Raw genomic sequence first — 12,290 nt, forward strand, 5'->3', positions numbered from 1 at the left:
TATAGATGGGCTTTTTATTCCCAGAGGAGTGTGGTGGCCCCAAATTTGAATCTCTCCACACAGCCTCCTACAAAACATACACCCCAGCAAGAATAATAAAATCACCTGGGGGTGCCTGGTGGGGGGGGCTCAGTCAGTTGAGCATCCGACTTCCACCCAGGTCATGATCTCGCGGTTCATGAGATTAAGCCCCACATCAGGCTTGGTGCTGACAGCTCAGAGCCTAGAGCCTGCTTCAGATTCTGTGTCTCCCTCTCTCTCTTCCCCTTCCCAGCTCATGCTCTGTCTCTCTCTCAAAAAAATAAATAAATAAGTAAATAACAACATTTAAATAAATAAATAAAATCACTTATAGGCTCTGCCTAAGGCTCAGTTAGGTGAAGAGACTGCCCCAAACTGCTATTTACAAATAAGAAACTGTCATCTGAGGGACACCTGGATGGCTCAGTCAGTTGAGCATCTGACTTCAGGTCATAATCTCACAGTTCGTGAGTTCAAGCCCCATATCTGGCTTGCTGCTGTCAGTGAGGAGCCAGCTTTGGATCCTCTGTCCCTCTCTCTCTGCCCCCTCCTCTCTCTCTCTCTCTCTCTCTCTCTCTCTTTCTCTCAAAAATAAATAAACATTTAGAAAAAAAAGAAATCATCATCTGAGATCAGCAGCATGCATAAGCAGGACTTTCTAGAACAGAATCCAAATAAAAAAGATTAAAAAATTGCCAACATCAGAGGTGACTATGACACCAAACTCTTTCCTTAAAATGAGCCGCAAACAGAAAAAGATTAAGCATTCTTTAACTTACCATTTTAGGAGGAACTCTAGTTCATCCCCAATTAGCAGAAGAAAGTTCTTCATTCTGGAAGAATGGCAACTAAAACTATAAAAAGAAGAGTAGAATTAGAAAAACACAGGGCGCCTAGGGGGCTCAGTCAGTTAAGCGTCCAACTTCGGCTCAGGTCATGATCTCACGGATCATGAGTTTGAGGCCCGCATTGAGCTCTCTGCTGTCAATGCAGAGCCTACTTCTGACCCTCCGTTCCCCGCCCCCCTCGGCTCCTCCCCAGCTCTTGCACACATGCTCTCTTTCTCTCTCTCAAGAATAAACTTTTTTTAAAAAAGAAAGAAAAACACTATTCTGTTATCCCCAGAAAAGTATTAATTGAGGAGCACCAACTTATACAAAACAAAAAGCAGTACTTTGTTGGGGAACAAGATGCGCACCGCGAGCCCAGAGCATCATCCCACAGGTGACTAGCCAGCTGCAAAAGGAAAAGCCCACTTTACCGTGGCCACGTCTGGCGGGCAGCACTCCAGCCACATGAACACACTGCGTCTGTAATCATGGGTCGACATGGCATTTTGTCCCTCATTATGATGGAGTGTGATATATACCGCATCCTCTATGAATCAAATCAAGCTTTGAAGCCTAATTTTTGTCTTACAAAAAATACAGGGAATAAAGGAATAAGTGAAATGACCCTCTAAGAATAGTCAGAAAATTTCAGAGTTTGGAATATTCTATCAGAACACGGGTCTGGTCTGTCCCAAAATCAATGTGATTGGGAGGAGATGAGGGGTGTGGAGTAAAAGGTACTAAGAAAACACAACAAAATGCATATGGGAGCATATCCCCTGCAGCTTCAAGCTTTCTCTAGGCTTTGGCCTCCTCCTCGGGGAATGGGATGCCAGGAAAAGCTCTGGACTCCTCCCCAGCCTACTCCTCTTCTCTGCTCGGATAGTTGGCTGGGCCCTCCCCTGCTCTAGGCAGCCACCAGCATCCTGGACCTGCAGCGCGGCCATCCCAGACAGCAGGCATGTTGTAGTTGTCTCTGTTCATGTGTATGCAGATGAGTATTTAAGACCTCGTGCTTGTTCTTAATCAAGGCGCAGGAGGAGCAGACCACCTCCTCCAAGGGGAGCAGACAGAAACTGAAAGAAAAGGCAGATCAGGTCCGAGACACTCAGAAGGACAAACGTCGCATGGCCTTCAGCAGGAAGGTCTTTTCTGGGGCAACGTCTGGAGCCATTGCCCCCCTGTCAGACACGGAGCAGAACAGCTTCTCTGGGCAGTTGTCTCAGGAGAAGTTTACCAGGTGGGCCTCTGGACCACCCGGGGGTGGTAGTTTTGAAGCCCAAATAGAGGGTGTGGCTGACACAGTGCCCGAGGGGAGAAGGGCCGTCCTGCCTGCGGGACTCTCTGCGTGATTGTGCCCAACCCTGGCAAGCGGGGACACCTCCCAGGCAGCTGTCCTGCCTGCTCCTGCCCCAGAGGAAGCCTTCTCTCTTTAAAAGCCCCATGGTCGTTGGCAGGCTGAACCATTTCCGGTGGATCGTGCCAGCCAACGGTGAGGTGACCTTACGAATACACTTCTCTTCTGCTGACCTTGGGAACTTTGACCAGACATTTAACTTTGAGATCCTTGGGACTCACCGCCAGTACCAGCTTTACTGCCGAGGCGTGTGCAGTTACCCGTACATCTGCCAAGACCCAAAGTAAGTCCGTTGTACTTTGAAAGAGAGAGTTGACAGAAACACTTCCATTTTCCCACGTGGCACTTTGAGCAAGGTAGCTCTCCCTACCAATGTGGGCCTGGGTTTGCCAGCTGTACTGGGCATCAGTGTCTTGGACACTTACAAAGCCACAGGAATGTCATATGCCATGAAACTGAGCTATGGAGCACGTCAGTAGATGTCAGGCCGGCAAAATGTCCTCCTCTGGTGAGTTAGTTGGCTTATTTAACTACTGAGCTAATTTAGGCAGATTCGGTATGTACCATCAGACTTTTTCTCCTGTAATATCACTAAATGTGTGAAAGTCCACAAGCGGACTTTTATTCTGAGCTATCAAACACCACTGCGCCCCTTATGCACAACATAAGCTACCAAACACCACTGCGCCCCTTATGCACAACATAAAGTCACCTGGCTGAGCAAGCTAGTGACACAACCCCTCTAGGAGAAGAGGCCTTTTATAGCTTGTCCACCAGGAAGACGTTTTTTGCAACTCTCGCCAGGAGGCCACACTGGACAAGGAACTCAGAAGCTAGCTAATGTCCAGAACTAGTTTTCCATAGGGGTTGTTTTTGTAGCCAGGCACCCTAGAACAGGAAATCTAGCTCAGCTCTATCATCAGCCCCTCATTATTGAAGACGCCACTGGGAATCTTTTTTCTCAAGTTCAAACCATTCTATCATCCCAGGGATGGTGGGAGGGAGGGAACAGGACCAAAGGCTCAACTCAGGTCCTCAAATTAAGAATCATTCTGTCTCCAGACACCTGAACCCTTTGCTGAACAGGGAATATTGGGTTCATGTAAACATCAAGTGGAGGCATCGACCTTCCACTCAGAGAGCCTCTCTTCCTCTCTTCTTCCTCTGTGTTCAGAGTGGTATTTCCTGAGCGGAAGACAGACATGAAGACAAATGAGGTCATCTTTAAGAAGTATATTATGAGCATGGAGAAGTTTTATTTCGGGCCACTGCTTTGTGGAAAATCAAGAGATAAGTAAGTGTTCCATTATTTCAAAACAGATTTCAGACTCCAAGTTGGACTCATGAATAATAGTGCAAAGCAGGATTGCCATGTGGATGTAGTTTTTATAAGGCTGCCCCAGTTAGCCCTGAGCCACAAATCAGGAGAACTGGGTTCTTGTGCCCCGAGTTCCTACTAAGCACCCAGATGAATGCGGACACCATCTTCCCAGATGGAAAATCCCAGAGGAGGACCAGTTTTGTTGGAGAAAGGGTAGGATCAAGAGTTGACTTTGCGATATGTTGTTTGAGATGCTTAGGAAGTATAGCTAGTAGCCACAGAAAGCAAGGAATAAGCTCTGTGGTTTTTGTTCTCAGAGGACATCCGTGGGATTCAACAACATGGAGACCATAGGGGCCTTAGCAAGGGTCCTTTTAGGGATTTCTGAGGATGAAACCCAAGCAAAGTGAGTTGAGGAGTCAGTGGCTGGTAAAAGGAGGGAGATAGAGTGTGAAGATAGTTCTTTGGAAAGCTTGACTGTGAAGAAAGAGAGGCAGTCAAGGATGAGAGGGAGACATGGAGTCCAGGGAACACTGCTCACACACTGTTGTTCTTATGATGTTGGGATGCCAAGAGGACACAGGGAGGAAGAGGTCAGAGTTTTGAGAGAAAGTAAGGGCCATCAGTGGTACAGCTCCCTGAGACTACACAGTGGGATACAGAGATGCTGTTCTTGCCAGGAAGAGGGGCCACCACCTCCTACTAGGAGAGAGGAAGGCAGATGGCTTCAGGTGCAGATTTGGTCGAAACAGTGAGAAGGTTCCCATGCAACCATCTATTTTCTCCATGACACATTTTCAAGGTCATCCCTAACACGGAGGGAAGTGGAGGGAAGATAAAATTGTTGAGAAAATGTAGAGCAGATTAAAGAGTTTTTGTGGAAAGCTGGGGAGGTAGAATACTAGAGAAACAGATTAAAGTTGTCAGGCAAAATTGGGTGCCCCAGGTGAGGATGATGGCCATACATTTCTAGTGAGACCAGTTTGTTCGGTCACATACAAACTTCCCATTGTGTAGGCAGGGAGGTTAAGACCAAAACTGGACCCAGTTCTAGCCACGTCTTAATTCAGTCTAGCATTGATTGTGATAAGTTGAGAATGTTTGTGTTCTCACTGACTTGGTGCAACTAACCAGCCCTCTTTGTTCTCCAGTCCCTTAATACCCGGAGTTTATTTCCTAAGAGGCTGGACCAGAAAGCCCAGATGAGGAGGGTTGGCTGACAATGGAGTGGATCTTCAAGGCCCAATAGAAGGGTTTCAGAGAGAGACGGAGGGGGGTCAGGTTGATGGACATGATGTACAAAGCAGCCAAGGTCAGAAGTCAGGGAAATTATGGCCATTCAGAGAGGCATGTGTTCTGGCAGTGGTGGAACCAACCAGAATTTGGGGCCAGACAGCGCTGGTCCAGAAGGAGAGGATTACAGTGGCCCAGAAACAAGGCCCGGTACAATCGGTTATTATTTATTTATTTTCTTAAATCTTGCTGAGCCTCAATGTTCTCATCTGCAAAATGGGAAAATAATAGCACCCACCCACAGATTTGTGAAATTGAACTGGATAATACACATGAGACTTAGCACAGTGCTGGATGGTGGTGGTGAACGGTTAGATATGAAGGTCACCCCCGCTTTGGTGTTGACACTGAGAAAATTCTGTCTCTATGACCCTGACTTGGTCTCTGCCATTTGCTCTCCTTCCTTACTTTATCACTGTCTATCCCAAAAGCTTTTCAGACTGTTTCTGGGCAGCAGTGAAGAGTATGGTGATTCTGTTTTCCTGACCTGTGCTCTGACCTCTGATGATGAGCATCTTCATTGGCATTCCTTGTACCTTCTGTGATTCCTTTTCTGTTCAGTGCCATTAATTGAGCAGCTTCTAATGCCAACAGTTCTCAACTCTGTGGAGAGACACGAAGGAACAGAAACAGCCTTATACGAACCACACCAAATGAATGCACGTCACAACAGTAGCATCTTGTACAGGTCTAGGAGAAGGAGGTAAAGGAGGTCATCTCTAAGACAGATGTGAAATAATAAGTTACTCAAAGGTTCATGCCTCCTGGGAAGATAAGCCCTGGGAAGGTTAGAGCTGCCTGGTTCTGTTATAGTTCTTTGCCGTGATAGCTGCCACTGCATTTAATACTCATAGAAATCCTAACAAGTATTATCTTCCCCTCTTAGAGATGAGGAGACCAAGGCTTGCAGGGAGAGGGGTCAGGTCATAGCCACGAGTCCCCACAAGTGCACAGCTTGTGTTCTTAGCTGCCACGCTACTGCCTCAGTGAACCATACTACCCTTTGTACACCCCACAATCTCCTTTTCCACCTGAACTCTCAGTCAGTGCTCACATCCACATCCCTAATTCTTTTTTATAATGTTTATTTTGAGAGAGAGAGAGAGAGAGAGAGAGAGAGAGAAAGCAAGTAGGGGAGCGGCAGAGAGAGAGGGAGACAGAATCATAAGCAGGATCTGTGCTTTCATCATGCATGAGCTTGAACTCATGAACTGTGAGATGGTGACCTGAGCCAAAATCAAGGGTCAGACACTTAACCGACTTAGCCACCCAGGCGCCCCCTCCCCCCCGCCACATCCTTAATTCTTGTTCATTTACAGGTACAAGTCATCCTTGTTCCCAGGCAACATGGAAACATTGACAATCCTGAACAATTCACCAATGGTTGCAGAGGTGTTCTTCTGCTTTCAGAATGATGTCAAAGCAAACACCTACTTCCTGGAGCCCATCAACATGATTCTGAAACCCAATGAGAAGCAGGTACTGTCACCTGGAAACAAATCCACCAGGGCAAGTCTTTCTTGGGAAATTTGACACCTTGCTGTTCTCAGCATAAATGTATTTTGTTTTGACTCTTCCTTTAGATGCTGAACATATGGGCCTACCCTACTGCAGTTGGTGTCTTTGACGACTGCATTGTCTGCTGCATCAAGGAGAACCCAGAGCCAGCGGTCTTCAAATTAAGCTGCCAAGGGGTCCGCCCAGAACTAGAGCTGGAACCCAGGCAATTGCATTTTGATCGGCTCTTGCTGCACAGGTCAGAATTCTGGATGATACGAGGACTGCAGTGGAATTTAAAGAACATTTAGTTCTAGGGCAACCAACTCATCCCGATTTTCTCAGGACTTTTCTAGTTTTAGCACTGAAAGTCTGCTTCCTGGGAAACTTCTAGTCCTGTGCAAGCCAAAAGGGTTAATAATCCTATTCAGTTCACAAATTAACTTGATTTCAGTGGGGTTCAGGAAGCACCCCCATTCCCAATATCAATTGCCAAGCTGTGTGCATATTTGCAGTTTTCTCAGAAGGAGGTCTCACTTTTTTCCAGGTTCTCTAAGCAGTCCATTACCCTAAAAGGTTAGGAATCCTTGGTCTAGAAATTGGAGCATAAAGAGAGAATACTAGACCAAAACTGGAACTTAACATATTCATTCACTGGCTTCATATTATTCTAAATAGAATGTTTACTTCTGGGGCTACTAGAAGAGAATATTGTTATGATATGTATCCTATCCTGCATTCCTTGATTGTTAACACCAGGTCCCATTACCTGATAAACACTGGTTAGTGAACTAAGCAAGGATTGAAATAACCAGAACTGCTTTTTCTGACCCGCCATAATAAATCAGAATCATTTGAAACTGACAAAATTTCTTTTGGTCCCTGCAGAAAAGAATCCAAGGTAGTTCTTCTCCGTAATGTCACACCCCTGCCCGTGGCCTGGCGGGTCACCAGCCTGGAGCACCTGGGCGATGATTTCACTGTGTCCACCATGCAGGGGACCATCCCCCCCAAGGCTGAGTATAGCCTTCAGGTGCACTTCCTGCCCTCCAAACCTGTCAACATCAAGAGGGTGATCCGGTTGGAGGTGAGGCTTCACTTATCTTCAGACTTGGTCATCAAATGTGTACATATTGGGTTCCCTGATAGACACACATACACACACCCACACACAACCACAGCCAGGTTTCCCTCTTACATGCTCCCAACTGATCCCCATTTGACAACCATCAACCCACGGTGTCTCGTTCTGCACACAATTGTAAGCTCCATAAAGGCAGTCTCACTCGTGGCTGATTTCCTGGTGCCAAGAACAGAGAGCACTCATTCAATGCAGAGTGAGTGACTGACTGATGGTGTTACTATCCCTTTGTAAGCATGAGATTCCTAATTTCACACTCCCAAACCCAGTCACTGCTTAGATCCCTGTCTCCATAAACATCACCTTTCACCCAAGTGCTCCCAACAGACACCTAAGAACCATCTTTGATTCCCTCCTTTCCATGACAGCCTGTGTCCGGCCCCGTCCTCCTCCAAGTCTTGTTAGTTCTGTCTCCCAGGATACCTCCCACCTGCCCGCTCCTCTGCCCTCACTGCTGCTGCCACCCTCGCCCAGGCTGTCTATCGCATCTCTCGCCTGGACTTTGGCAGAGGCCCATTCCCCATCTGGGTCAGTCAGGTCAGGCCCCTCTCCTTCCAGCAGCACTCTGCTGGCTCCAGCTGTAGTGAGGATAGAGCCCAGGATCCCCTGCTTCTCAGTCCCTGCCTGCCTCAGTATCCAACCTCGCTCTCACTCATAGACTCCATCATGTGGTCTCTTGGCTTTTTCCTGCCTCAGGCCTTTGGCCTTGCAGCAACCCTGCCAAGAATGTCACCCCCAGGCTCCGTGAGGTCCGCTAAACAGCACTGCTCCAACTGGGTTCCCCTAGTCACCGCATCAAGGTAATCTCCTGTTATGTGCGATCACTGGCCCTGTCTTCTATCCTTCAGAGCATCTCCCCCTTTCAGATATCCTGTTTCTTTCTCTACTTTCTTATGTGAACTCCATCAGGGCAAGATCTTGCCTGACTTGCTCATCATCTGTATTCATTTCCAAGGGCTGACGTAAACAAATGCCCACAAACTAAGTGGCTTAAAACAACACACATCTATTCTCTCACAGTTCTGGAAGCCAGAAGTCTGAAATCAAGGAGTCTGCAGGGTCATACTCCCTCTGAAGACTCTGGGGGAAAGATCCTTCCTTGCTTCGTCCAGCTTCTGGTGGCTCCAGGTGTTCCTGGGCTTGTGGCTGCATCTCTCTAACTCTGCCTCCGTCTTCACATGGCCTTTTCTGTCTGCATTTCCTCTTCTTCTGTCTCTTATAAGGACATTTGTCATTAGGTATAGGGCCCACCCAGATAATCCAGGAAGATCTCACCTCAGGATCTTTAACTCAATTACATCTGCAAAGGCTTTTCCAAATAAAGTCACTTTCCTGGGTTCCAGGGGTTAATACATGGCCACCATTCATTCCACTACCCCATCATGCCCCCAGTGCCTAGGACAGGCCTATACGGAGAAGGTACTCAGTAGAATCTGTAAAATGAACTAACGAATGAATGAATGCCACTGACTTTTGATGCTTGAATCAGTTCCGCAGCAATCAAGGATAATCAAGGGATTATCCAAGCTTCTCTTTGAATACTTGTAGGAATAGAAAACTTACGAATACTCAAAGCAGCCTGATTTTCCTTGGAACAGGTCTGACTATTAATTCTTCCTTGGGTTGAGTTCATATTTCCAACTGTAATTTACATGAGTTAATCCTGTTGCTACTTTGGGGTCCACTCACTGGATCTAATCTCTATTATCACATACCTATGACAGTCCTTAAGATAGCTGAACACAGATACTGATAGATTCATTTAATCAACAATTGTAGTGTATGAATATCAGACGATGAAAGTCAGCATTTTTTAAGTTTATTTTTTTATTTTGAGAGACAGAGAAAGAGAGAGAGAGCACAGGCAGGGGAGGGGCAGAGAGAAGGAGAGAGAATCTCAAACAGGCTCTGCACCATCAGTATACAACCCAATATGGGGCTCGAACTCATGAACCATGAGATACAATGATCTGAGCTGAGATCAAGAGTCAGACGCTTAACTGGCTGCAGCACCCAGGTCAATGTTTTAAACACCAGTCTTGGGGCTCTGTGCTGGGCATGGAGCCTGCTTAAGATTCTCTCTCTCCCTGTCCCTCTGCCCTTCTCCCCTGTTCTCTCTCTCTCTCTCTCTCTCTCTCTCTAATAAATAAATAAATAAATAAATAAATAAATATTCCAAAGAGCACTTTTCTGCAGTGTATACTCACAACCCCAACTTCAATAATGTAGTGGCAATCATGCAAATATTTAAAACCCATAAGTGGACAAGATGAAAAATACAGGTCCTTTTTCCCATTCTTATATTTATTGTCTACACTGGCACTTCCCAGAGGATGTTATGAGTATACTAATCATACCAAATGCTCGCTGAAGTCCAAAGCTAAATACATCTTATAAATATTCTACACCATGCCTCCTTCTCCATCATTCCCACTGCATGGTACATAGTTCAAGCTCCAAGCATCCTGTGGATCTTGCTTTTACTCAAGAATTTCTCTTATCCCAACAGGTTTTAGATGCAGACAATCTTGTTGGTGTTGTTCAGATTGAAAACATCATGGTCTTTGCAGAGTCTTATGACGTTGCCTTGGACATCACCTTTCCCAAAGGTCTGTTGACCTCTTCAAGGAATGGGTGTTTGGAAGTCACATCTTTCAGTGCAGTATATTTCTTGTTTGTTTTTTTTTTTAATTTAAATTTTAGTTAACCAATATACAGTACAATATTGGTTTCAGGGGTAGAATTCAGTGATTTATCACTTACATACACATACAATGCACAGCGCTCATCCCGACAAGTGCTCTCCTTAGTACCCATCACCCATCTAGCCCATCCCCCACTCACTTCCTCCATCAACTCTTGGTTTGTTCTCTATCATTAACATTCTCTTGTGGGTTGTTTCCCTCTCTTCTCTTCCCACCCCCTTCCCATATATTCATCTGTTTTGTTTCTAAAATTCCACATGAGTGAAATCGTATGGTATTTGTCTTTCTCTGATAGTACAGTATGTTTCTTTTTATTTTCAAACTAAGTATTTTTTTAAATATAATTTATTGTCAAGTTGGCTAACATACAGTGTATACAGTGTACTCTTGGTTTTGGGGGCAGTTTCCCGTGAATCATCGCTTAGTATATTTCTTATGTAGAGGAAGACTAGTGGATGTTGGGGAGGGGGTGGAATTTCAGTCGATTGTAATGCAAATCCTCAAGTAATGTTAGCAACATTACTACAAATCTTAATTTCTCTAATGGGAGATGATGAGGGGTGGCCATTAGTAGAAAGTTTGCAGAGCTTTTTTCTGAACAGTCATCTTAGAGTAAGTACCTGTCTTCCAACCTGTGTTAACCTAAATTTAAACCTAACCTAAATTAAAAATTTCAACAGTTTTCTATCACTGCTGTAACAAATTACCAGAAACATTGTGGCTTAAAACGACACAAATTTATCAGCTTACAGTGCTGTGGTTCTGAAATCCAAAGCGGATCTACCTGGGCTAACATCAAGGTGTTGGCAGAGCTGCACTCATTTCTGGGAGCTCTGAGGGAGAATCCATTTCCTTGCCTTTTCCAGCTTCTAGGAGCTGCCTGCATCCCTTGGGTCATGGTCCTTTTCCTCCATCTTCAGAGCCAGCAACGTTGGGCCAGGTCCTTCTCACGCCACCATCTCTCTAGTTCTCCCACTTCTGTCTCCTTTAAGGGTCCTTGTGATTACATTGGGCCCACCCAGAGAATCCAGGACAATCTTTCTATTTTTTAAAGTCAGATGATTAGCAACCTTAATTCCATCCATAATTCTCCTTTGACATGTAAATTAGCATATTCACAGATTTGGGGATTGGACATGGACACCTTCCGGGGGCACAGGGCATCATTCTGCCCATTCTACTGCCCTAACACCCAGGTTAGATCCCTCCCTTTTAGCATGCAGTTCTCCATTATTTCTCCCTTTTCTGACTGGTCTCCTTCTCAGCAGGATGCATAGAACACAAGAGCCACATGTGCACCCACATGTCATTAGCCTTATGTACAAAGATATTTATTGCAGCATTATTTGTAATAATGGAAGATTGGAAATAACCTAAATGTCTATTAAGAATGGAATATTATTATTATAGAAATAATATTTTAAGTTATAGAACAGCCTATCATGGTATACATATAACCATCAAGATCACATTTATGAGGTTTTCAATTATGTGGAGACATGCTTATGATGCAATGCTGAGTAAAACAATACAAATTTATATGTAATATTCTAAATATGTATATTATACACTTGATGCAAAAAAAAAATTTTTAATAGCAGAAGTTTTAGCTAGTGGAAAGCATGAAAGGAAGGACAGTGGTCCTAAGATGGAAACCAGGGGGAGCCACCCAACTTGAACTGGGCTCAAGAGCAGTGTCTATTGTTTATTGGCTGAGAGTCAATTACTCGAGGTATTTTTAGCCACAGTGTTTTCAGAAAACAAATCCTCTGAACTTGTCACCGTGAATTTTCCACGTGAACTTCAATAGGGAGTTCCCCTGCTTCTCACCCCTGTGCCATCCACTCATCCTCCCCACCCTGGGCCCTGGCTTCTGCAGGAGCTGAAGGAGGCCTCGATTTCGGGATTGTGAAGGTCATGGAAGAGGTGAAGCAGCCCCTGCAGCTGAAGAACCGTGGGAAATATGAGATCATGTTCAGGTAACCTGAAAACCATCGGTCACATGGTCATCCCCATCCACTCACGGTCTGGGAGATACAAAAAAAACCTTGACTGGGGAAATCATAAAAACCATCTCTGCTTTGAGCCTCACTCGGGCTTCAAACGAATGGGATTTCAGCTCCTG

General features: G+C 45.3%; 1 protein-coding gene across 1 annotated transcript in view; it reads left to right on the forward strand.

The window, feature by feature from the left end:
• Positions 1-12,290, forward strand: part of HYDIN (HYDIN axonemal central pair apparatus protein) — a 347,254-nt gene that overhangs the window by 263,570 nt on the left and 71,394 nt on the right. The window contains exons 47-54 of the mRNA XM_043599622.1: positions 1,883-2,091; positions 2,309-2,491; positions 3,383-3,502; positions 6,142-6,301; positions 6,406-6,578; positions 7,208-7,406; positions 9,970-10,069; positions 12,045-12,144. Of these exons, the coding sequence (XP_043455557.1) occupies positions 1,883-2,091; positions 2,309-2,491; positions 3,383-3,502; positions 6,142-6,301; positions 6,406-6,578; positions 7,208-7,406; positions 9,970-10,069; positions 12,045-12,144 (1,244 nt within the window). The remainder of the gene's footprint in view (positions 1-1,882; positions 2,092-2,308; positions 2,492-3,382; positions 3,503-6,141; positions 6,302-6,405; positions 6,579-7,207; positions 7,407-9,969; positions 10,070-12,044; positions 12,145-12,290) is intronic.

Source organism: Prionailurus bengalensis, chromosome E2 (genome assembly GCF_016509475.1).
Source record: "Prionailurus bengalensis isolate Pbe53 chromosome E2, Fcat_Pben_1.1_paternal_pri, whole genome shotgun sequence".
In the NCBI taxonomy this organism is placed as follows: Eukaryota; Metazoa; Chordata; class Mammalia; order Carnivora; family Felidae; genus Prionailurus; species Prionailurus bengalensis.